We start from the raw sequence: 26,855 nt of genomic DNA, 5'->3' as shown, positions 1-26,855 counted from the left end.
GAATTTGTCCTCAAACTACTCTGTAACATGGGTATTGTATTATTATTTATTTTTCATAGATGATGAACCAAAGAATAGACGAGTTAAATAGAGAATGGTTATACAGTTCATTACTGAATGAATGGACAGATATACGAAGAATGGTGTCCTATGCAGAATTCTGAGAAGAAAGTCAAAATCTCACATTAATCCAAGAACTCTTTCTGCATCTCGGAGATGCTTGAGGAAGAGATCCCGAGTACCCTCAGTCAATTTGTTCCTTCCTTTCTTCATTCAAACAGTTCGGGGCACAGGGAATCCGCTGTGAACAAGACAGAAACATATCCTGTTCTCTTGGAGCTTCCGTTGTACCGGGCGTTGTACCGCCACGCAAAGATTAAGATAGGATGCTGTGATGGTGACTGTAGGCCTACTTTGGTCACTTGATGGGCACAATCTGTGCTCTGGGTTGCTTTCTCACACTTTTGGTGGCGTTTTCTTCCTTTTACCCCTCTTCCTCAGACGATTCCGCCGCGCTGCCCTCGTGTCTCCACTCAGTGCGCCTGGGCCCAAGCCTGGCCCAATCGGATACAGCCCAAGGGATTGGTTCCTCAGCTGGGGAAGCAGAAAGGGGCGGGGCTTTGTCCCGAAACCTGTGGCTGCTGGCTGACGGAAGTGAGCTGGAGACTCGGAAAAGTTGTCGCAGGAAGTCTGGGGAAAAAGCGCTACCGGGTGATGGCGGCAAAGGCTAAGGCAGAGGAGGTGGGTGGGGCTGGTCTTGCCCAACGGTTGGGAGCGTAGGCTAGACGACGGCGGCTAGACGAAGAGGTAGTGCCAGGGAGGCAGAGACGGGGGAGCAGACACTGTGGGGTCGGGGTCGGCGGTGAGGGCGCCCGGCCTGTCGGGAACCGCGGGGAATCACCTGGGCCGTCCGGGAAGAAGCCGAACCGGCCCCGCCTCCAGCCTGTCCTCCGCCGCAGGTGCAGGTGGACGGCGCAGAGGAGCAGCAGCCCCCTGCGGCGGCCGAGGAGCTGGCCGCCCAGAAGCGCGAACTGAGACTGCGCAAATTCCGGGAGCTGCACCTGAAGCGGGTGAGTCGCCCCAGAGGCCAGCTGAGACCTGTCACGTGGCCAGGCCCGTGCGCGTTTGTGGAGCGACGAGGAAGCCGCACCAGCGCGTGTGACAGACCTGCAGAGCTAGATGAAAGTTCGGTCCCGGTGGTTCTCAACCTGGAATCACACTGAAGTCACTTTGAGACCTTTTAAAAGCTAGACATGCTTAGGCCTCACTTCCAGGGTGTCTGATTTGATCAGTTTCTAAACACAGACATTGGTATTTTTTTAAGCATCCTCTCCCTGCACCCTCCTCTCAGCTCAAGTGATTCTGTCAAACCTTTCTTTTCATGGAGCGGGATACCGTGGACCAGAAATGGAAAGTAACTTGTCTGTTGTCACGCAGCAAGTTGGCGTCATTCATCCAAAAACAGCCCCTCGCCTAATGGCCTCTAGTGTGCTATAGCCAACTATCAACAGATGGTGTGGATACAGCGGTAAATATGGTAAGGCTTCTGCCCAGTTATGGAGGCAGATCCGTAACAAATAATTACTTCACGACTTGGTAAATGGTATGTTAGAGGGAGGAACAAAGTGCCTCAGAAGTGCAGAGAAGAAGACTGACAACTAGAGACTAAGGTGACAACTACGCTGCTTGAAAAATGGGTAGGATATTATTAGACAAGTAAAGGAGTTGGGGGAAGTGGTATAGAGCAGTAGGAACAAGAGCAAAGGAAAAGTCCTCATTAGGATAGGTCAGCAGGCAGCTGGAGACAAGAGGTATGTGTGAGGATGGTAGTTATCTCTATTTGCGCAGAAAAACGCAATCTAAAAACTAGTGGGACATACTTAATTCACTTGAAATACTGTAAAAAAAAAAAAAAATAGGAGGCCGGATGATGTGTGAAGAAGCAATGATATAATTCAAACATCCCCCTTTTGCAGTTTTTAATGAGTCACTGGATCACAGTCAGTGGCTGTGAACATCACAAAAAGGATAAAATCAGAGATTATGTGTCTCCTGATAGAAGTATGTAGCACCAGTTTCATATAAGTAGACTTGCTAAAAATAAATCTAACCTGAATTGGGGACTTCCCTGGTGGTCCAGTGGTAAAGAATCTGCCTTAAAATGCAGGAGACGCGGGTTCAATCCCTGGTCGAGGAACTAAGATCCCACATGCCACAGGGCAACTAAGCCCACACGCCACAACTACTGAACTCGCGCACCTCAACTAGAGCCCGTGTGCCGCAAACTACAGAGCCCACGCGCTCTGGAACCCACATGCCACTAGAGAAGAGAAAACCCACACGCCACAACTAGAGAAGAGAAAACCCACACGCCACAACTAGAGAGAAGCCCGCGCACCACAACAAAAGATCCTGCATGTCTCAACGAAGATCCCGCGTGCCGCAACTAAGACCCGACACAGCCAAAAATAAAATTAAATAAATAAATATAAATAAATCTTAAAAAAAAAATAAATCTAACCTGAATTGGATGAAGCCACTAGATCTATTGACCAATTTACAGGAAATACAGGGGTCAAAAAATATGTTATAGGACATTATAGGGAGGCAACTAGCAGATGCCACTTTGGGAAACAATAGGACAGTCAACACATTTTCACACTCCTCAAAAAAGCAATGGATAAAAAAGATGGAAAAGGAAACTATACATTAAATAAACCTTAAGAGGTGTACATACATGTTGACTAATCGCAACATGTGGGACTTGTCTGAATTCCAATTCAAACAGATTGTAAAAATAATAATGAACACTTATGAGACCATCAGGAAAATGTGAACACTGACAAGATATTTGATAATAAGGAATTATTTGGGGAGTATGCTGATGGTATTGTGGTTACAGAGATATTACAATATTATAGGTAGAAAAGAAAACCAGCTAGAAATCAGGAAATTTGGGTTCTTGGCCTAACTCTGCCACTAACTCTGTCACCTAAAACTTTCTGAACTTCATAGATAATAGGAAAATTAGATTGTAGTCCTTCTCATACCACCTTCATGGTTTATACTGTAAATGTGACCACCTGTCCACTTGCTCAGTGTTTTTATTTTTTTAATAAATATTTATTTTATTTTTGGCTGCATTGGGTGATCGTTGCTGCATGTGGGCTTTCTCTAGTGGTGAGCGGGGGCTACTCTTTGTTGCGGCGTGCAGGCTTCTTATTGCAGTGGCTTCTGTTGTTGTGGAGCATGGGCTCTAGCCACGTGGACTTCAGTAGTTGTGCACGCAGGCTCAGTAGATGTGGCTCACAGGCTCTAGAGTGCAGGCTTCAGTAGTTGTGGCACTCAGGCTCAGTAGCTGTGGCTCGAAGGCTCTAGAGCACAGGCTCAGTAGTTGTGGCACACGGGCTTTGTTGCTCCGAGGCATGTGGGATCTTCCCGGACCAGGGCTCGATCCGTGTCTCCTGCATTGGCGGGCGGATTCTTAACCACTGCGCTACCAGGGAATGCCCCCTCTGTTTGTTTTTAAAGGGAGACTAAATGAGGCATTAAGATAGGTGTTTTTAGACGTGTTAAAACTGAAATTTTGTCTTCAACCCAATCTGAATTAAAAAAGGAATGAGAAATGGAATCACTTTCTCAGTATGTGACTGTGTCATTCAGTAGTATCTAAAATCATCTCAAGTACCTCTGTACAGTGGAACTCATACTTTGGGAAATGCTGTTTCAATCCAATCCTAAGCGACTTGCTTACATCACACAGCTAGGGAGTAGTCAAATCAGTATATTTCTCAGGGCTTCTTACTCCCAAACTATTGCTCTTTCCATCTTTACCACATGGTTCCTTGAAGGCAGTAAAATAATACTTAAAGGTATAGATATTGGTGTTTACCTCTCTTCCCCCTACATGAAATCTCTTCAGTACAAACACACTCTCACACAAACTTCTCCAGTGGCTCCCTTCCTTTCAGGATAAAATCCCTAAGTCCATTTTGGATGGCCTACCATACAAGATAGGTAACATTTATTTGGATTTGTTTCCATACCTCTGCTGACAAACTTTGTGTCCTGGTGGTAGAATGAAGCTCGAAAATTAAATCACCAGGAAGTTGTGGAGGAAGATAAAAGACTTAAATTACCTGCAAATTGGGAAGCTAAGAAAGCTCATTTGGAATGGGAATTGCAGGAAAAAGAAAAGTAAGTACACTCCTGCCACCTTCATAAGCTGTGGATTCAAATATTATATTGTGTTTTGTTCAGGCAGTATATTGCATGGTAGTTAAGCATTAAGCGTTCCAGCTCTGGTTTCCTCATCTGTACCTTAGAGAGTTTTGAGAATAAAATATGGAAGACATTTACAACACTGCCTGGCACACAGTTGCAGCCACATAATGGATATTAGGGTAAAAGGTTAAGCCACAGTAACAAAAGCTCCAACAATAAGAAAAGATAAAGCTCATGAGCCTCTCCTCTATCAGTTCCCAGTTGAGCAGCCCAAGTCACCTGGCCTGATGCAGCTGCAAGGGACGTTGAGAAATGGGCGGCCATGAGTCCAGAAAGGAGGCAAGCAAGGATTTTGATGGACATCTAATGTGTCCCCCACAGCTATTTTTGGTGTCAGTTTTATAGATGTATTCTTACAGATATAGCAGATTCCACAATTTTCTTTGTAAACTGGCCATTTTACTGTCTTGATGGCAGTCTTTAGGCCTTTGATTTGAAAGGAATTAAGGAATTGTATAAGGCAATAAAGCTAATGTTTTTTCCCCTCGTTTTAGGAATGTACAGCAAGAGGGGAAGACTATAAGAAAGTGAAGTTGCTCGAGATCAGTGCAGAAGATGCAGAAAAATGGGAGAGGAAAAAGAGGAGGAAAAACCCCAATCTGGGATTTTCAGGTAAAAGTGGCTTTTACTTTATTGAATGGGCCTATTAATGGCCCATTTAACAAGTCTAATAATGCCCCACCCAACATCTAAAATAGTATGGGTTCTCATTTTTTCAGATTATGCTGCTGCCCAATTACACCAGTATCATAGGTTGACAAAGCAGATCAGACCTGACATGGAAACATATGAGAGACTGAGAGAAAAGCAGTAGGTCGATGTGATTTAAAAGCATACATTATGTATGTTACTGAAAGGCCTTTAAGAGTGCTGATTCTGGAGCTTTGCTTCCTGGCCTTGGGTCCCGGCTCCACCACTTAGTAGCTGTGTCACACTATTTTTCTGTTTCCTCATCTGTAAATAGGGAATAACAACAGTGCCCAACTCACAGGGTTATTATCAAGATTAAATAAAGTCATACAATGCCCTCAATCAGTGCTTGGCACATAGAAAGCACTGTATATGTATTGGCTATTATTTGTTATCATTGATTATTACTGTTGCTATTACCCTTATCCACAGGTAAGGGACACAGTAATACTTTCTTTCGTCATGCACAGTAAACAATGGTAAACTACACTCCTTACCTAATTATGTAAGACAGGTACTGTGCTAAAGATCAAGACTGTTTTAATAGTGATAGTGTAAGATAGTGGAGCGGGCTGTAAATTGTGCCCTCAATTGAGCATGTTACTCAAGCTCTCCTACTGTATGAACTTCGTTAATTCCATTAACCTGTGGTCCTCAGCTAACTCATTTGGGCTTTGGAGGTTTTTTATTTTTTGGCCACACAGCATGCAGGATCTTAGTTCCCAGATCAGGGATCGAACCCACGCCCCCTGCAGTGGAAGCATGGAGTTTTAACCACTGGACTGCCAGGAAAGTCCCAGGAGTAGATATTTCTTAAATATATATATTTTTGGTCTGAATTCTATTTCTTTGAAATCAAGTATCTCAAAGTTTTCCACTTTTGACCACTAAACATTGTCCAGTTCTGAAGGTATAGGATCTTTTTTTGTGTTACTCACCACTTCACTTTTTCAGTGGAGGAGTTCTACCCAACATCTAACAGTCTTCTTCACGGAACACACGTGCCTTCCACAGAGGAAACTGATAGGATGGTCGTAGACTTGGAAAAGCAGTAAGTACTACAAATGCAGCCTAAAGTTTTAGTAGTGATTCATGCTTAATAACAAAATTAACTATATGGTCTTGAAGTGTAGCAACTGGATTGAAGTTAAGGAACATTTGAATTATTAGTCTGAAGAATGGTCCCATTCACCACCACTTTTATATGTGTGTTTTTTTTAACATTTTTATTGGAGTATAAGTGCTTTACAATGTTGTGTTAGTTTCTGCTGCATAAAAAAGTGAATCAGCTATATGTATACATATATCCCATATCCCCTCCCTCTTGTGTCTCCCTCCCACCCTCGCTCTCCCACCCCTCTGGGTGGTCACAAAGCATCAAGCTGATCTCCCTGCGCTATGCAGCTGCTTCCCACTAGCTATTTTACATTTGGTAGTGTATGTATTTCAATGCTACTCTCTCACTTCGTCCCAGCTTACCCTCCCCCCACCCCACCCTCCTCCTCAAGTCCATTCTCTCCGTCTGTGTCTTTATTCCTGTCCTGCCCCTAGGTTCATCAGAACCATTTTTTTTTAGATTCCATATGTGTTAGCATACGGTATTTTTTCTGACTGACTTCACTCTGTATGACAAACACTAGGTCCATCCACCTCAAATAACTCAAATTATGTTTCATTTTATGGCTGAGTAGAATTCCATTTATATGTGCCACATCTTTATCCATTCATCTGTCGATGGACACTTATGTTGCTTATATGTGTTTTGAATGGGGTAACTACTAGGCAGAATCTACAGAGTACGTATAAAAATTCTCTCAACGTAATATGTGACCACTCATATTTCACCGTGAACCTGGGTAATTTCCCAAACTTCAGACCAGATCATCTGATGATACTGTTAAGATTAAATTCAAGAAGAATGCTCATTGAACATATATCCTTGTAGGATGCTTTCTAAAGATATTGCTTTCAGGCTTAACTATTAAGAACAAAAAGGAGGGACTTCCCTGGTGGCACAGTGGTTAAGAATCCACCTGCCAACGTAGGGGACATGGGTTCGATCCCTGCTCCGAGAATATCCCACATGCCGCAGAGCAACTAAGCCCGCAAGCCACAACTACTGAAGCCTGCGGTCCTAGAGCCCATGCTCTGCAACAAGAGAAGCCACCGCAATGAGAAGCCCGTGCACCACAATGAAGAGTAGCCCCTGCTCACTGCAACCAGAGAAAAGGCCACGCACAGCAACGAGGCCCCAACACAAAAATAAATAAATTAAAAAAAAAAAAGGAATGCCACTTTGAATTCTGTATATTTGTTTCTGTTACAGAATTGAAAAACGAGACAAATACAGCCAGAGACGTCCTTATGATGATGCAGATATTGACTACATTAATGAAAGGAATGCCAAATTCAACAAGGCAGAAAGATTCTATGGGAAATATACAGCTGAAACTAAACAAAACTTGGAAAGAAGAACAGCTGTCTAATCTCCTTCAGGAACTGTTCTGCCAAATTGTACCAGTAAATCAGGACTCTTTCCTTTTATAATTTGTAAAGACATGTTCTACAAATCTGTGTATTTTCATACTTATATATTTATTATTCATTTGTTTTAGAAAAATGTCTTGTATTTCTTTGTTTGAAGTGTGTGCTTAACGTGTGCACTCTGCTAGGCTTAAAATCCTTAGATACGAACACAAGTCATCATCATGCTGAAATCTGTCATACATTTGACTTGACCTGGAGTTGAACTTGGGAGCTTCAGAGGTGAGTTGCTAAATTGGCACTAATTCTTCTTATAAGCTATGGTAGGTAGTGAAAGGCAGGCAGTGGTCACTGGAAATTCAACCTAATCCCTCCCTGCTCCAATTAGCAGGTGCTTGCCTGTCCCATGTTGTATCCCATGGCCCAGGTGCATTTATGGGGCAAGCATAGAGGGTGGGAGACTGATTCTCCAGTAGCATTTTACAAATATGCCATCCTTCAAAAAGCAAATATCCCTTGGAAGAAATAAGTTAAAACACTTGGTGAAAATATTATTAAAATACACATAATACAATCTTTTTTTTAAAGGCTAACTGGAATTCTAACCTTATTTCAACTGTAACTAAAAAATTAGGACATGCGATTTTAGTAGTAATTATGGGAAACAGAGGACAGAAAACCTGAAGTCAGGAGTATGCCATGAAAGTGAAGATTGTGCCATGTTACGTGAATAAAAACATGCCTAGGCTTGAGATCAGTATAAGCTGGGCACACTTATTGATCAACGAGTAGGAAGCTCCGATTTAGCTAATGACGGGTTTATAAAGATGGTAATATAAATGCTAATAATAAAGGTATATTCAGTGTACTGTGAATAGGGAAATTTTAACATTGTGGTACAGTCATACAACTACAGAATGAGACAGATCTAACATGAAAAGATGCTCTTACCTATATAAAGAGGTTTGTACAGGCATAGAAATAAAATCCAGGATGTGCACCATACTATTTACAGTGATTGCTCCTGGGAATGGGAACAGATGTGGTAATTTTACTTTTTTTTAAAAATAATTTGACACAAATACACACCCATGCTGCCCAATCTTATCAAGAGTAATAACATGCCAGTAGTTTTTTCTTCTCCTGTATTTTCAAAGAAACGTTTAATAATACCTTTCTACTAAGGGAAAAGGAGGGGAGGGAAAAATTAATAGGTCTTCAAAGACATCATACTGACTTGGGCTTAAAGGACAAATAGGATTTCCCCAGAGGAGAAAAGTGCTCGCAATAGCCAACCAAAAAAACAGATGTCAGTATGATCTGAAGACTACTCTGAAGGTGACTAGGTGGATGGTAAAAGCCACTAATTCAAACGGGCAATACTGTAATTAGCTCAGTATGGGAAAGGTTCATTTTGAAGAGCTGAGGCAAGCTTTGGAAACTAGAGTTCAGAAATTGATACTCTTCAGTTAGTAGATGGTAGTTAAAGACAGAGTGGAGGAAATTAGCAAAAGAGCTTGTAGAGGGAGTAGGCTAAGGATAGAATCCTAACAGTGGGCAAAGGACAAAAAGCCACTGTAGATAATGGAAGAGGTCAAAGAAAAGAAGACAAATGCATGGAAATTTCTGCCTGAATGACAGAAAAATTTGAGAAAGGACTCCATGAAGAAATAGTGAAAAGTGAGCCCGCATAAGAACAAGTTTTATTTTGCTAGGTAAGTTTAATAAGTGCTTCAGCAAAGAAAACCAAAGGACAGCATGCTGTGGTTGGTTCAGTAATCATGGCTTCTCTAGAAAAAAAGCAAAGCATTACACACCTGAACCTACAATCTAGGGCTGTGCTTTCCAAAATGGTAGCCACCCACCATATGTCACTAGTGATTATCTGAAATGTGACTGGGGCAAATTGAGGTGTGCTTTAAGTGTAACATACACACTGAATCACAACACCTACCCAGAAAAAGTAAAATACCACTTTTCTACATTATATGTTTAAATATTTTAACATCTACTGGGGTAAAAAACGAATTCACCTTTTTACTTTTCATTGAAGCTCTCCTTTCTATTGGACCGCACTAAATCTAGTCTCTTGGTACAATTTCTCACTGTCAGCGCCTGTTTGCTATATTGTCCACAGGTTATGTAATGACGTGGTATCACACCTGGGCAACTGCATCCCACTTATGTAATGACAGGCAGTCTGGGAATATGCACAACGAGTTATCTTCTGTGTTACAAAGCCTAGGAGAGACTGAGCACAGTTGTCCTGGCCACACTAACGACAAGGTCAGGTTAGACAAGGACTGACAGGACTTCATGGGGTGATTATGAAAAAAAAATGGAGAAAGTGTACATTCTTTTCAGGATACTAGGTAGTAAAAAGAAAATGAACTAATAAAGGGAAAATAGGCAAGTCTCAAGGCTGAAGGAAAAGACCACTGTAGAAGTGAAATCTCAGAAGTGGCACATATCCATAGCAACTAGCCAAACCTCTTACATAAGGTCATAATCAAAGCAGGTGCTTTTCTGTTACCAGCTAAGTGAAGGTGAAAATGATCTTAGCATTATGTCATCAATTCATTGCAAAAGTCTCCCTTACAAGGAAATCCTTGAGTTCTATAGCTTTACTATAGGAATAGAAATTATATGTCCAGGAATGTATACATCCAAGTCTAAATTTGTACATTTAAATTTTTCATAGGGTCAAATTTAAGAGCAGCTCTTATGCAATACAATGTTCTACCATAGAAGTATTCTATTATCTGCACTTTCCAGTAAGTGGTTACTTAAAATTCAGTTCCTCAGTCATACTAGCCAACTTCTCAAGTGGTCAATAGCCACAGTGGCTGGTGGCTGTCTTCATGGGAAATGCAGGTAAAATACTGGACAGCACAGCTTTAGTTAATACAGTATTACATTGCACTTGAGGATTCTTCACCATCTTTTTAAAGTCAACTTCTACTTAAAAATTTAGGACTTAAGCCTGCTCATCTATTATCTAATTTCTGGGTGTTTGTCTTTTCCCAGGTTTTTTGTCTTGCCTCTAATATTCTCCTCATCCTATTCTCTAACTTGTTATCCCTGCCTATTGGAAGTCTATTTCATTATTTCCCAAACTAAAGAGTCTGTTCAAAATTAGGGCAAGATTCCAAGGAGTAGAAAAGAAAAACATTCAAGCAATCAATAGTACCCACCCCCATCACTAAAATAAAACCTCATGCATGTTTTTGATCTACTAGGATTTTTATTTTTTGCTTAGGTTCTAGCAAGACATGTTTTGTTGCTAAAGCCTAGCACACAGGCAAAATAAATTCATTAAGCTGGCATTTTATGTTTAATCCAAACACTTGATTAAGTCAAATTAACACTTGGAGAGACCATCTAAAACTGGCTTAAATCCTCCTAGTTTTGGTATCCACTAGAATGTATTAACAGGCAAAACCACAAAAATCCATAATCAGCTAACGTTTAAACCAACTGCCCAGACTTTTCAGTTAAGTGTAACATTCAATCTCTAAATTTTTATGTGCTTAGTTAAGGTCTTTCCCAGCTACAGTAAAAAGCAATGAAGAATTTCAAATCAATAACTACTTTTTTTTTTTTTTTTTTTTTGCGGTACGCGGGCCTCTCACTGTTGTGGCCTCTCCCGTTGTGGAGCACAGGCTCCGGATGCGCAGGCTCAGCGGCCATGGCTCACGGGCCCAGCCGCTCCGCAGTATGCGGGATCTTCCCAGACCGGGGCACGAACCCGCGTCCCCTGCATCAGCAGGCAGACTCCCAACCACTGTGCCACCAGGGAAGCCCAATAAATACTTTTTAAAACATAATAAGAAAAAAATGCAACGAAACCTCTGATTTTATAACCCAGTGAGGCATTGTTTCAACCCCTCTCTGGCTGAGTTTCCTGCCGTGAAGCTCAATTCTTCCAGGATAACACTATGCCAGTATTCTTTTAAGTCTTAGGCCAAACTTCCCAAATTTTAATGAGTATCTACATCAACCGGGAGTACTTTACAAATCAGCTTCTAATTCAGTTCTGGGGTAGATTTCAGATTCAACATTTCTCACAAACTCTCAGGTAAGATCACAGAGCCCTATGCTGTCAGTTCATGGATTTGGATCTGGGATTAGCAAGGCTTTAAACAAGAGATACCACCTCATTCTTCTTCATTAAATAAAAACCCATTATGTAAAATATATACAATAAAGTGAAACTAAAATAAAAACAAATTTATTAATAAAATATATACAACACAAACAGTTCAATTACTGTTTGTCTTAAAAATTTCACTTCTACATAACCAATCCATATTATATAAAATATTTACAAGTATATATACAAGAATGCCACCTGTGCGTAACCTCTGGTCCATTTGTGCTATCTCCTCTCTGCAAGAGAAATCTAAAATGTTAATATTTAAATATTAAGTATTTACATCTTTCTGTGTTGTCATCTGTAATTGCAACAATTATCACTAAATGGTTCAAAGGAATGGAATAATGCTGAAAACAAACTTGCAAAAAAAAAATGCATTTCAGGCAACCTTAGCTATTGATGTTCTTTTCGACAGGTATCCACAGTCCATATGGACTTTTCTTCTTATCTATTTTTGGGGATCCTGAAGAGGTCTCTTCAGCAGTAGCTTTAGCTGATTTCTGAAGCAATGGCTTTGCTACAGAATTCTGTAAGAGAACAAGTTCTTAAGTCAGCTTCCCAAACAAATATTATTATACACATTTAAAATACTCGCTTTTTACAAAATACATTAAATAATTCCATTTAAGACTAGAACTTAAAAGAGACACCAACCAAATAAATGCAAAGCCACGGACTGCACTTGCAACTTGATTCAATCAAATCAGACATATGCAAGGCATGTGTCACTATTGCAGTAGTGAAGTATTAAAAATAGTTTTGAAATTTTGTTTATTAAGCCCTTAGCTCATTTTAAAATATTCTGACTACAGGATATTCTGAGACTTGTTTTTTGAATATTTTAACAGTTAAAAAGGAAAACAGGAATAATTAAAAGGAGGACAAAATATTGAGACTGAGAATGTAGATATTAAAGTAGGAGCCCATTATATTGGTCACTTGTAAGAACCATACAAAAAAATTTTTTTTAATTCTATTTATTTAGTGGCTTAGTAGGCCTCGAATTATCATCATAAAAACAATGAGCCAACAAAAATAAAAACCCACATAACAGAAATATGTTTAAGGCCAGTTTTTGAGTGGTCAGTGCTTAGATATACTTACATTAGAGCTAAAAGCTATGCTTTTTTGCTGGGAAGACTTCTCGTTGGGATTTTCTGTTTCATCTTCTATTAACTTATCCGACAGCTAGACAGGTAAGAGAAAGTAAATTTTAAAAAACCATACCCTCGTAGGTATAAAAAGCAGCCCAACTGTATTACAAATTCACTTGTAGAGACACAAATCAAGTTGGATGTAACCAAATAGTTAACATCCTAAAATAAATAACATAGTACTCTGTTGAGTTTTCCCCATAACAAAACTGATTCAATGATAGGCTTAAGACACTCTTCCCCATAAAGGAGTATTGTATCCCCCGATGCAAATTCAAGTAACTTTGAAAGTCAAGTCATACCAGAAAACACCTAGTTTCAAAGAACTAAGGCATTTGCCCATCCAGTTGGGAACCTAACCGTCTGAAAAAGCGACTGAACTAAGATCTTTTTTGTCCACCACTAATACTTAGGCAAACCCACATCTGGATCTGAATGACAGGAGATAACCCATCTTTCCTATGTTAACTGAGTGTTATCAATTCCTAACTACCTTAAACCTTTAAGCTATGAATTTTATGCTGCACATTTCTGGAGAATTGTAATAAACTTATCTGCAAGTGAAGCAGGCCTCTTCTTCTGTAATCTCTCAAAACATCTGGAATATATTGCATATATTATGAAAGGGACATCTATATCAGATGCCCCACCATTACAAAGTACACTTTTGTTTAGTTTAGTACCTGTCCCAAATTCTAGCATGCATAGGGATCTACCAACAAAAAACTAAGCTTTCAGTGTGTCAACATAAACTTCAAATTAGTTAAACCTCTGATGCTTTTGCACATGTATCAATTACCAACAGATTTTCTTCATCAATGTCTGGAGACCACATTCATGATTTCTATAAGACAGAAATAAAGCAGATAAACTATACTGTATGTTGAGTACGGAATTTGTGGGAACATAATGCTGCAAATGAGCGCTACAGATAAATACTCCATAAAAAACTAGCTAGAAAAACTTGGTAACTACATAGAAATCACCAAAGTACCAGCTACAATTATGAAAGTAATTAGTACTGTGTCAACTGAAAATAAAGTTCATTAGTCTCCCATTTTCACGGGGGGAGACTATCTAGTATTGTCAGATCTGTTATTTTAAATTATATTTAGCTAGCCTTTCCAGGAAGCAGTCTAAGGCAAATCAAATAAAAATGGCTAATCAGATCTTTCTGGTAGTAGTTTCCTGAAGATTTTGTTTGGATAAATCTAAAACACTTACCTCAGACTTTGCACCATTATTCAGTACAGCTGTTCCACGGTTGGTTTCTTTAGATACAGAAACAGTTCTGAGACTGGCTGGCAAGTCAAAGTTGGCTGTTCCTAATGCTTTTGCGGCATTGGCTTTTGCTATTTCTAACAGCTCCATTCGATCTACAAAGGAAACACAAAGTGTTCATTTATCCTGTAGTATTTCTCCAGAAAACTCAAAAATCACAAACTGTGTTTGTGCTTTTTTTTTTGGCTGTACACAGGCCTCTCGCTGTTGTGGCCTCTCCCGTGGCTGAACACAGGCTACGGACGCGCAGGCCCAACGGCCATGGCTCAGGGGCCGAGCCGCTCCGCGGCATGTGGGATCCGCCCGGACCGGGGCACGAACCCGCGTCCCCTGCATCGGCAGGCGGACTCTCAGCCACTGCACCACCAGGGAAGCCCTATGTTTGTGCTTTTAAACTAGTAGTATCTAGACATTTACACGGTACTTCCACATGTAAGATATATTTCTATTGATGGAAAAAGAACTCTACTTATTTTGCTGAGAAAAACAAGCATCCCTAAATGATCAACAAGTAAAAGCACACGGTGGGTAAATAACTAACTGCCTGACAATTTCAAGGCTCCACCCAGAACCACCCTCCACCAAGCCATTTAACGTGCACAGCCTTACTCCCAAGGAGAAAGCATGCCGTCCATTTTAAAACTGGGCGCCCACTACAGAGTAGTTTTAACTATTAACCTACTGGAGTCCTTCCTCCTTCCCCTAACGCCTCTCTCGACGACCGACGACTCACCCTTCTCACTCAGACGAAATGGGGTTGGGCTGCGCGACCTGGTCCGGGATCGCCCCCTCCAGCCTCTGCGCTCCTCCGGGTAGACGGTGCGGCCGAAGCCGTAGTACGGGCGGTCCCGCGCGAAGGCGTAGGCCCTCCGGTAAGGCGAGCGGCCTCGGGAGCGGGGGCGGCTGAGGGACCGGTAGGACCTCCTGGAGGAGCCGTGGTGCCTCTCCCGGTACCGGCGGCTGCGGGGGCGCGAGCGGCTCCGCGAGTACGAGCGGCTCCGCGAGTACGAGCGCGAGTAGCGCCGGTACCTCCTCCGGTGGCGCCTTCGGGAGCGAGACCTCGACCTGCTCCTCCGCCGGGGCGGGCTGCGGCTGCGGCTCCGCGACCACGACCGAGTCGAGACGATGGATCGGGACGGAGAGCTCGGGGGAGAGCGGCTCCCGGACGCCGAGGACAGCCGGCTGGACGGGCCCGACCGCGACGACGAGGGGGAGGCCTTGTGCGGCGAGCCCGGCCACAGGTCGTTCACGTAGCTGGACATCTCGGACGGCAGCTTCCGAGCTTCCTTTGCTCTGACGACCCCTGCCCGAGAACTCAGTTCCTAAAAACAAACGAGAGGAAACAAAATACAAGTGAAGTCCCGAAGTGAGCCGCGCGGGCAGCCTCGGGCCGAAAAAGAAACGGGCCTCCCGGCCTACGGAACTCCGGGCTGTGGCGCCGTCTGCTGCCGGCCTTCCCGCCCCGCCACCGTCCCCGTCCACAATCCGCGGGGCCCACAGGGCCCGGCTACGCTCGCCTTGAGGTAACCGACCGCAGGGCCACCCCATCACCAGAAAACCCACCACGGGCCGTCGACGCCTCACTCAAGGAGAGAAAGGCCCAGCGGACGCCTTCCTTCTCCAGTTAAGGACGGAGAGAGGCTTTTCGCTGCTTCTCCTGAACGGCGGACTCACAACCTCTACCTCCGACGTCCAACGTCCAAAAGCGGACTGAACGGGGTCGCGGCAGACGTGTCGAAAATACCAGAAGCTGGCGCCCCGCGCCTGCGCAGAGACGTTGCGTGGTGGGCGCGGCTCCCCTCTCGTCCAACCGCCGCTCCCCTCCTCTCTCCACCCCGAGCCCCACCCACCGCCTCACCCAATGGCCTCCAGGATGCGCATGCGCGCCCTAGCACGGAAGGTGGGCAGGGGGAGCCGCAGCTCCATCCGGGTAGCAACCTGTGGCTCTTTGGTGTTCTTGGCTGAAACCGGGTGAAAACGAGGCAGCCTCGCGCCGGCTACACCGGACTCTGGGACTGTGTGCCTGGCCGATGTTAACTGGGTCGTTTCCTCCCCTTCGGGCTGTGCCTCCCTGGACCCTTCTTGGCCACTTCCTCCTGACCCAAGTCCGGCCGGCGGGCCGCCTTCCCCTGGACGTCACAGGATGCCTGTCAATGCATTATCTTAGAAAACGGTTTTCACTCCCGTGTTTTGGCTAGGAAAAGTCAGAAAGGTGGAGACAGAATGCAGAGGGCACTCATAGCTGACCTTTAAGTTAGTTTAAAGGTTCAGAATGACGTCTGAGATGTCTATTCTGAGGACAGTGTTCTTGGTGCTAAGGATTAGACAATGGTGACTCTTTTATTTCTAGGGATTTATAAGTAGGATACATTTTAGACATATTTATTGTTGTTAATAAAGCATGACAATTGCCTTGAAATAATTTTTCATCGAATGAACTAACCACTTATGTAAGGAGCATTAGTCCTATGAGCTGCTTTTGCAAGTCAATGCTGCTTTGCAGGCATTTTTACAAAAGCTACTTTCTTGGGAGGTAGATAGGAAATCGCTTATCCTGGATTATATAGGGTGGGCCTAATCTAATCACCTGAGAGATTAAAAGCGCGAGAAGACTTCCACATTTTATTGCTGCTTCTGAAATGTGGGGTCTCCACAAGGACCCCTGAGAGATGTCTAGGAGCTAAGGATGGCTCCCAGCTGGCAGCACCAAGGAAACAGAGATCTCAATCCAATGACCTCAGAAGTGAATTCCTCCAACACCTGAAGGAGCAGTGCTGGGGATTCTCCCCTAGGTTTACGAAAAGAATGCACTCTCTGCCCTGCTGACACCTTGACTTTACCTCAGTGAGACGTGTCACCTACAGAACTGTAAGATAATAAGTTGGGATTGATTTAAGTCACTAAGTCTGTTGCTCTTTGTTACTGAAGCAATAGAAAACTAATACATTCACCAAAATTTTGTAGCTTTTTTCCATACACATCTTGTACTTGTCTTGCTAGGTGTATTCTAAAATATTTTGATGGTACTTGTGGCTTGCAAATAGTATCCTTCTGAGGCAGAAGATAGATGAGCCCCAGGCTGAACAGTTTCTCCCCTGTGGACAGAAACTCCATAATAGCAGAAACTCCATAAAAGCAGGTTAATGGAGGAGGCTGGGCCCTGCCCAGAAAAGAGATAAAAGACCACGTATTCCTCATTCTTGAAGTCAAGGAGACTTCACCGACTACACATGCACAGAAAGGTTCCTTGGAGTTCAAAAAGGGAGGGGGCGCCACCTCATAGTAAGTGATGCCAACTACACATAGGCCTCCTCACTAGAATCCATCTTGGCTAACAGAGGCACACGCACACAGGGGAGGATGGTGAGAGGTACCAAATACGGACTCAGAACCAGGCAAAGCAAGATGATTGGTCAAAGGAAACCCGGAGGAAATGTCCCATAAAAGTGATTCAAACTGCCAGGAGGGCAAGACTCTCTCTCTGAGCCCGCCCGTGTGTCTATCCGCACGTACTGTAGTCTTTTTCCTCCTAATAAACAGTTTACTTGCTTCACTACTTTCCGTCTCCATGTGGAACTTCATTTCTACACAGCTGACGGGCCAGGGCCTTGTTCCGGGTCACTGGTCCCTTGTGGTCTAGTGGTTAGGATTCAGTGCTCTCATTGCCGCTGCCCAACCTCAATCTCAGGCCGGACACCAAAATCCTGCTGCAAGCCACTGCAGGCCAAGGCCACCCGAGATCACGTTTTATTAAAGGTTCACTTTGTTGTATGTGTTTTGAAAGGTACACAACATCTAGTTAGGTGAATAACACCTACCTGAGTGTTTACACCCAGTATGAAAGATTTTGTCATTCGATAGGTAAATTCAACCCATTGACATTTATTGGAGTAACTGCAATATTGATCTTATCTTTTCCATTGGTGCCTATTATTTATTTTATAATACTTTGCTTTTTTCACTTCTTCCCATTTTATTCTGCCAGCCTGATCAAGTATCTCTTTCTTCCTCCCTCCTACTGTTCATTTAGAGGTTCTACAATGCTTCATCATACAATTAATGCTTTAAGGGTTATCTTTTTAGCACTGTGAAACATATTTTAACCTGTTCCTCCTCCCCCATATCTCCTTCCATAAATATTTATAGAATGTTTACTGTATTAGATGGTGTAGGATAGGTTAAGAAAAATTTAGTAGTCCTTTCCCCTACCAAAATTAAATTCTTTCATTAATTTTAATAACAGCTAATTTTGTGACAGGTGAGGAAATCCAAAGATATATAAAGTAAAAGTTAATAATCCATTCCCTAGAAGTATGGAATCCTCTAAAAGAGGTCCCCATTCTTCCTCCCCATAACTTAGAAGTAACCAACGTTAACATTTTCAAACTCTTTCAAATATACAAGCATATGGTATTTTTTATGAATATGGGCTCGTTCTAAACAAACTGATTTGAAACTTGTTCTTATAATCAAGATCCTTTAAGACAAACCATTTAGATCTAATTTATTTCCAATCAGCTATCTAATATTCCATTGTCTAGAAATTAACCTTTTATCCCTTATTGCTTGTTCATGGACATTCATGTGGTATCCAGTTTTTCCACCACTAAAAACTATGCTTTGGAACCAAAGTCAGATTCCAAAAACATAAGAACAGTTGCAGAGTGGAGCTACTCCACTGGCTCTTAATACATGTTTCAAGGTCAACAGAGCCATGTCCGGGATACAACTTGGAGCAGCTGATTGAAATGAAGACTCCAGCACTACTGGAGGAGTTACTTCCAAAGTACCTGAGATAGTAGCTCAGGAAGTAAGCTTAGCTCTCTCAGACGACAGGATAAGATGAACATGCAACCACGGAGCTCATCTAGAGAGTAAGAGCTGCAAAGAGGAATTCTGACACAGAAGACATATTCATTGATCTTAGATCAGAGATGAGTTGAGATGAGACATCTCTGTTGTTAGAGCTGCTATAGAATCATTAGCTACAGTCAACCAGTGCAGCATTCAAGGCAGTTAACACAGAGATCAATAAACTCCAGCCTGATGTGACATTCCTGTCTTCCAAGATGTCCCAAGGAATTCCTGCCATTGATTCAAACATCACCCCATGTGGGCTCGCCACTCCACTGCCTGTGATTACTGAGCCTCACTATAACTAGGCTGTTATTCCTGCTGCTCCTCCAGATGAATGTTTCTTGGGTTGGTGGCTCTGGCATGGAAATACCAGGCTTGCAATGCTATTCAGGAGGCACCCCTCGATGTAGCAGCTTGACACAGCTCTTTCCTGCCATGAAGACTTATCACAGGAGGATGTTATCTACAGTATCACCATGGAAGCTGACCACCGTGTCCCCATTGCAGCCACCATCGAGAGGTGTTAGGAAGTCTCCTGTACCATGTCATTTGGCTTTTGGGTGTCTACTCAGAAGCCAGGAAAAGCAAGCAAACAGCACACAAATCCAGATGTGTACCTGTCAATAGCATTCCCAATAACCCACAAAAGTGGTGTCATTACAATATAAGGACTGATCGGTGCCTCTGCCTAACTAAGAATGTGACATTTGTGTCCATGCCTAATGGCCACCTGTATTGCTTGTTTGAGGATTGCTCTACTCTGCACAGCAATGTAACTCTTCAGTGCACACCTTTGCTCAGTAGAGCGCTGCTCCTCAATCAGATGAGCCGTCTCAGCCATACCCACCTGAACATCAGAGGAACCATAACTAACTGTACGTCTGTGGGTTATAAGACCTGCACAAGGAATTTGACTTCAGTAAAGGCACAGTCAGAGGCAATGTAATAACGAGAATGTCGATGGGTCCAGCGTAGAAAACGGAGAAATACTGCACAAGGCTACACTATTGATTCTGTACGAGACTTCCTTTTCAAAGGATACATGTCATGCAATCTACTCTGTGTCCTGCTCCCTCAAGCTTCTCACAGCCTTTACTTGACCATACTCAATTTTTGCAACCTTGGCTCAACAACCAAATAATCACAGATGTTATCTCACGAGACTCAGCACTTGTCTTGCCCTATGTAAAGGTAAACTATTCTGTCCTCAATCTAACAACAGGTGAGCTTTACTTCAAGGTACAATGCAATGCAACTGTGATGTTTTACCAATGGAACAGGATCTCATACAGCAATCTGCCTCCCATAGGCAAAGGACCATACACATCAGCCAGTTTGGCCAATAAGACAAATGTGCTCCAGGTAGCCAGAACTAGCCATCGCCCCCATGTTCAACAACCATTTCATCAAACCCCATTAATGGATAAACTTTTACTGGGAGACTTCCATCAGGACCTTATAGCAAGCTTTCAGGTGCTGGATACTTTGTATTATGCGATTGGACCTAAATCTGATTTATCTGGAATGTTCTAAGCATCTCGTGATGAGTCCACCCACCTGAATATTTTTTAATAACTTACTGGGTTACCTGCATTTGCTTTCCTCAATCCACCAGTCTGGCTTGGAGATTTGACCTCTTGGGCAGCCTGGCTTGGTGGGATATTATACATTATAATGCTTGCAACTTTACTAGGAGTCAGAGTCACACTTTAAGTACTGGTACTTTTATTGTTATATGATAAAGTCTCAAAAGTGGGATTTCCGGGTTAAAGTTTTTGTGTGATTTAATATATTGCCATATTGCTTTCCAAAAAGCAACAATGTCTTCTCTGAGAGAAAGCCTTTCTGATCCCCCAGACCAGTTAATTTTCCCCAGTACAGGTTATCCTATTTTCCTGTGCCTCATATTTTTAGCATTTATCACAACTGTAATAACGTTTTAATTCATTTTGTAATGTGTCATTTTCCTGCTAGAATATAAACTACATAAGGACAGGCTTGTTTTTATTGTACCCCAGTATTCCAGACAGTACATGGCATATGGAAGGCACTCAGTTGATGTTTACTGAATAAGTAAATGGCATAGACTCTCAAATAAATCTTGAAGAGCAGGCAGAGGGAAAGGAAGGAAATATTTTATTTTATTTTATTTATTTATTGGCCACACCACGCGGCTTGCAGGATCTTAGTTCCCCAACCAGGGATCGAACCCAGGCCCATGGCAGTAAAAGCGCCAAGTCCTAACACTGGACCACCAGGGAATTCTGGAAAGGAAGGGAATGTTTTAGACAGGAGCAAAGTTCTTAGCAAAATGATAGAAATAGAATTGCCCATTTTATAACTTGGGGACAGAAAACAAACCAGCTTGGCTGGAGCAACGAGTTTGTGGTGTGGAAGTTTGGAAGATCAAGCTGGAGATGTAGAATTGGGGCAGATTATGGGGAAACATGAATGTGAACATCTGCTTATCAAGCAGCAGGGTCCTAGTTTGTCAGAAATACTGAATCTACCTTTCAAAAGCTGACTGAATACACTGAGATGGTAAATAGCTTTACTTGATTGGAAGGAAGAAAACACTTGCAGGATTTGGGGAATAGGGTTCAAAAGGCTTTTAACCCTAACATATGCTCCCCTTAAACAGACACCTAGAACAGTCAGCTATACTATAAAAATGCATAATCTCACACCTTATTATGCACCATAGAATGCAACGATAAAATCCCGCCCATAATGAACACCTTTAGCTTCCTTTCTATAACTTTCAGAATCCTCTGTCATGAGGACAAATTCATTCACTAAAGGAATTTTTAACTATTTTTCCTTGACATTCTGTGAAAATGTTTTGATTAAAAGTACAGAAAACAACACGGCATCGTTGACATCAACAATAGCAGTTTCCATGGGTTACTGGGAATGAAAACCAGACTGGAATAGACTCAAGAAAAAAAAAATAAGAAAAGAGGATGTCAAGATAGTAGGTTTGGGCAAATTAGAGGAGTTTTTTAATTGAGATATAATGTACATAGTAAAACATTCATCCTTTTAAAGTATACAACTCAGTGGTTTTTAGTATACTCACGAGGTTATGTAACCATAACCACTAATTCCAGAACTCTTTCATCCCCCCAAAAAGAAACTCCTTACCCATTGGCAACATGCCTCATTCCCCTCAGTCCCTTGCAACCACTGATCTACTTTCTGTCTCTATAGATTTGCCTATTATGGACATTTCATATAAAAGGAATCCTACAACATGTGGTCTTGTGTGTGTGGCTTCTTTCACTTGGCATGTTTTAAGAGTTCAGCCTTGTTGTAGCATGCATCCATACTTCATCCCTTTTTATGGCTAAATTATATTCCACTGTATGTATATACCACACTTTGTTTATCCATCCAGTGGTTGATGGACATTTGGGTTGTTTCTATTTTTTGGCTATTATGAATAATGCCGCTGTGAACATCCATATACAAGTTTTTGTGTGAACAAATGTCTTCGGTTCTCTTAGTACATGCCTGGAGTGGAATTGCTGGGTCATTTGATAACACTATGTTTAACTTTTTGTGGGACTGTCAAACTGTTTTTCACAGTGACAGCACTATTTTACATTCCTACCAGGCATGTATGAGGGTTCTAATTTCTCTACATCCTTGCCAACATTTTTCCTTTAAAAAAAATTATAATCATCATAGTGGATATAAATTTAGAGAGTTTTGCTGTAAAGAGAAGCAAAGAATTGGGCTGGTGGCTAAAGAGGGTGGTTCTATCAAGGTTTTTTTTGTTTTTGTTTTTTATTTTAAGATGGGATATATTATAGCATGTTTGTATACTGATGGTAATAATCTAGTAGAGAGGGGAAAATGGGTTATGTAGGAGAGAGATTGTACAGTTGTGGAGCCATGTTCTTGAGTAGGAGAGAGGGTAGGTCCAGAGGACAAGTGGAAGAGTTGGCCTTAAATGGGAGCACAGACAGTTTACCCAATATGGTGGTGCTGTGGTCTGAATGTTGGTGCCCAAGTTCATATATTGAAATCTAATCCCCAAGGTGATTAAATTAGGAGGTGGGGCCCTTGGGGGGTGATTAGGTTATGAGGGTGGGGCTTCATGATTGGGATTAGTGCCCTTATAAAAGGAACCCTGGAGAGATTCCTCATCTTTTCTACCATGTGAGGACACAGCAAGAAGTCAGCAGTCTGCAACCCATAAGAAGCCCTTTACCAGAACCTGACCATATTGGCACCCTGTTCTTGAACTTCCAGCTTTCAGAAATGTGAGAAATGAATTTTTGTTTAAGCCACCCGGTCTGTGGTACTTTGTTATAGCAGCCTGAATGGACTAAAACAGGTGGGAAGGCAGAGCAGGAATACAAATGAGGGTAAGATGATAGCTTAGTGCTGAGCACTTGTGGAAATCCCTTTGTGATTTTTACCCCAGTGACATGAGCAGCTGAGATTGAGGAGGGGCAGGAGATATTAAAGATCTGAAGAGAAAGAAGCAGGTCCAATGTAATCTTTTAGGATGAAATTGACTAGACAGAGTAGGACAGCTAGGCATCACTTGAAGTTAGTGATCATGAGCTCAAAAGACCAGTCAGTACTATTTTTTTCTCCAACATCTGATCTTCTCTTACCATAGAGGTTTTCAGTATTTAAATGAATAAAAAATAAAATGAGTTAATACTGAGTTTATGTTGCATGCACAAAGAGAAATGCTTTATGCCAGATTTTATTTAAATTAAAGACCACATAAGAGCAAAGAATAGCACATCCTGGTTTAATTTTTCTGATCAAGGTAATTAGATTAAAGAAGGATTTCATTTTAGTACATTTATTTCTCTTGAGGATGACATTGCTGAATAAAGAAGGATTTAAAACTGACAGCTAGTTTTGAATTTGTCCATCTACATGTTATTTTCAGAAAAGGAGGAAACTAGAAGTAAACAGTAGCTGTATGATCTGGTATTCTCTAGAAATTTCTTTCTAAAATTCTGAACTGTGCTTATCCATTTGTTAATTCATTCAACAAGCATTTTCTCCATATATCCTTTTTTACCAGTTACAGGGAAAACAAAACTCAATTAAACATGATTCCTAACTCGAAGTATATTGGTGAAAGTGGCAAGTCCTAACCACTGAACTGCCAGGGAATTCCCGAGGCAAATATACTTTTATTTGAACAAATTCTTTTAGAGAACTTGGTCCTATGTACCATCACGTAAAATTAGCACTGATAAATAGAAAATGTTATGAAATTTGTAAAATAAAAAGCTCAAACATTAATAAGTTTAACACACTATATATAAAGTCTTTCTGGCAGGGCTTCTACTTTAACAGTAAACATGCTCATAAGACCACTTTGTATATGTGTGCCACATCTTCTTTATCCATTCATCTGTCGATGGACACTTAGGTTGCTTCCATGTCCTGGCTATTGTTAATAGAGCTGCAATGAACATTGTGGTACATGACTCTTTTTGAATTATGGTTTTCTCAGGGTATATGCCCAGTAGTGGACATGGGGAGGGGGAAGGGTAAGCTGGGACGAAGTGAGAGAGTGGCATGGACTTATATATACTACCAAATGTAAAATAGCTGGGTAGTGGGAAGCAGCCGCATAGCACAGGGAGATCAGCTCGGTGCTTTGTGACCACCTAGAGGGGTGGATAGGGAGGGTGGGAGGGAGACGCAAGAGGGAGGAGATACGGGGATATATGTAAATGTATAGCTGATTCACTATGTTATAAAGCAGAAACTAACACACCATTGTAAAGCAATTATACTCCAATAAAGATGTTAAAAAAAAAAGACCACTTTGTCACAACTACAGTCATGTGCTTCATGGAATTTTAGCTAGGATACACTATTAGAGTCTTAAGATTTTTATACTTCCCTTTTTGAAGTCCATTTGGTGTTTTTACAGAATTAACAATCTTGTGAACCTGGTAGTGCTTGTAATTCAGACTTCTATTGAGACCAAGGGCAGAACACACAGCTGGACACTGTGTGGCAGTGTTTAAATACTCTTCCAAAAGCTAATGCCACAGCTCTGTGCATTGATTGCAAATGCAGCCCAGGGTTACGTTTGTCTTTTCTATTGCTGTTTGCCGCATTTTGTTTAGATAAATGGTCAAAATGAACGCCATTGCTTAAGAAAAGCATAAACACAATTTAGTCACTGAATATGGCTGTATGTAGGTTATTACTGTGGGGAATCTTGGTTTGGCCGAAGTATTATTTTTAATGAAAATTCTGACAGACCAAGATCATTTATGTTTCCATAACACTTAAAAAAATGAACAAGCTATCCAATTACCGAGGTTTAACTTGTATCAATGTAGTTGCACATATAAAATTTGATTGTGAATTTATTTTTCCAGGACTTTTAAATTATGAACATTATTTGAATGAAAGAGAACCAATCTATTGATTATTTACAACTGAGATACAATTTTATTTCATAGATATCTTCCCATATAGTACATAAAACAATGAATCTGAAGCCACCCCCAAAACACGGGATGGGGTGTCTTCCTTGTCTTCCTTCTATAGTTCTTCACCTTCTAAGATGATACCACTCATAGTGACTGAAATCAGACAAGGTGGCTTAAAACCACAGAAATTTATTTGTTTACAGTTCTGGAGGCTGGAAGTCCAAGATCAAGGTGCTAGAGGGGTTGGTTTTTCGAGACCTCTTCCTAGCTTGCAGATAGTGGCCTTCTCACTGTGTATTCACATGGCCTTTTCTCTGTGCACACCTGTCTCTTCCTCTTCTTATAAGGACACTAGTTCTATTAGATTAGGGCTCCGCGCTCCGCTGTTATGACCTCATTTAACCTTAATGACTTCCTTAGAGGCTCTATCTCCAAATATAGTCATAGTGGGGGTTAGGGCTACAGGGGGAGGGGTGGGGCACGGAGACACAATTCAGTCCATAACAGTGTTACTAACAAACATTATATAATTTTAATGTGTGATTATTGTCCTTGTACATAAACTTTCTCAGTATTCCTCTGCCTTTCAGATATGCTGCCATCACAAAGACTTTGCTTTGCCACATTGCCAATTTCATCCCAGTTAATTATAATACGGGTATCTCTATTGAGTGCTCAGTGTATTCAAGGAATTATCCTAGGTTCTGGAGATATATCCATTAATGAACCATCCCCCTGTAAGTAACTTGTAGTCTGACCAGATCTTTAGAAATTCAGAAAACTGCCACCTTCAAAGATATCTAGGAGTTCAGGAGTCCCAGATTGTGAACCACCTTACCTAACAACCAACTTCCTTGTAAAAAAAGAAAAGAAGTATTTTATTGACTAATTAATGTAACCAATATTTGTTAACTTTGAGCCTAAGGTACAGCAATAAACAAATTGTATTAAGTGCTTGGCCTCGTGAAACTTGTATTCTAATGGAAGAGACAGACAATAAACAAATTAAGATGTAGAATGTAATGTCAGGTAGTGATATTTTGAATTAAAAAAAAAAGCTAGGAGAAAGAGGACAACTTGTGGGGGGCGGGCTGCAAGCTAAGGTGCGAGGGAATGCCCCTCTGAAGAGGTGACATCTGAGCAGAGACTAGAAAGAGTGGAGGAGTGAGCCTGTGGCTGTGCGGGGGAGGAACGTTCCAGGTAAAGGACAGGTGCAACGGTCCTAGGGCAGGAGTGCGGTGTGTTTCAGGGGCTACAAGGAAGCCAGTGTGACAGAGCAGAGTGAGCCGGGGGAAGCGTGATAAGTGATGAGAGCATGAAGGATCCTGTAGTGTATTTTAGTCTACAAGAAAAGAAGCCATTGAAGCATCTGGAGACCAGAAGAAATAGAAGCTGATTTATATTTTAAAGCCTCTCTGGCTGCTGTGTGGAGAAAAGATGGGGGGAGTGGAGGCCCAATATAGAGCAGAGAGACAACTGCAGTGATTAGAGTGAGAAATGACGCTGGCTTGCACTAAATTG

The 26,855-nt window shown here is 41.8% G+C and overlaps 1 protein-coding gene and 1 pseudogene across 2 annotated transcripts; one reads left to right on the top strand and one right to left on the bottom strand.

The window, feature by feature from the left end:
* Positions 1-662: 662 nt before the first annotated feature.
* On the top strand, positions 663-8,445 carry LOC309837153 (pre-mRNA-splicing factor SYF2-like; annotated as a pseudogene). Its single transcript, XR_014298555.1, has 6 exons — positions 663-741; positions 960-1,070; positions 4,079-4,197; positions 4,779-4,896; positions 5,929-6,025; positions 7,301-8,445. The product of XR_014298555.1 is annotated as a pre-mRNA-splicing factor SYF2-like (transcript).
* Positions 8,446-10,880: 2,435 nt separating this feature from the next.
* Positions 10,881-15,793, bottom strand: RSRP1 (arginine and serine rich protein 1). Its single transcript, XM_082658752.1, has 5 exons — positions 15,613-15,793; positions 14,783-15,371; positions 13,993-14,144; positions 12,719-12,802; positions 10,881-12,141 (listed from the first exon to the last, which is right to left on the bottom strand). The coding sequence occupies exons 2-5, from the start codon at positions 15,309-15,311 to the stop codon at positions 12,004-12,006; spliced, it is 903 nt and encodes a 300-aa protein (XP_082514878.1). The 5' UTR covers positions 15,312-15,371; positions 15,613-15,793; the 3' UTR covers positions 10,881-12,003.
* Positions 15,794-26,855: the final 11,062 nt, after the last annotated feature.

This window comes from Grampus griseus, assembly GCF_964374135.1.
Source record: "Grampus griseus genome assembly, chromosome: 1".
Classification (NCBI taxonomy): Eukaryota; Metazoa; Chordata; class Mammalia; order Artiodactyla; family Delphinidae; genus Grampus; species Grampus griseus.
The sequence above is the reverse complement of the archived record's forward strand: the minus strand, read 5'-3'. Positions and strand labels throughout refer to the sequence as shown.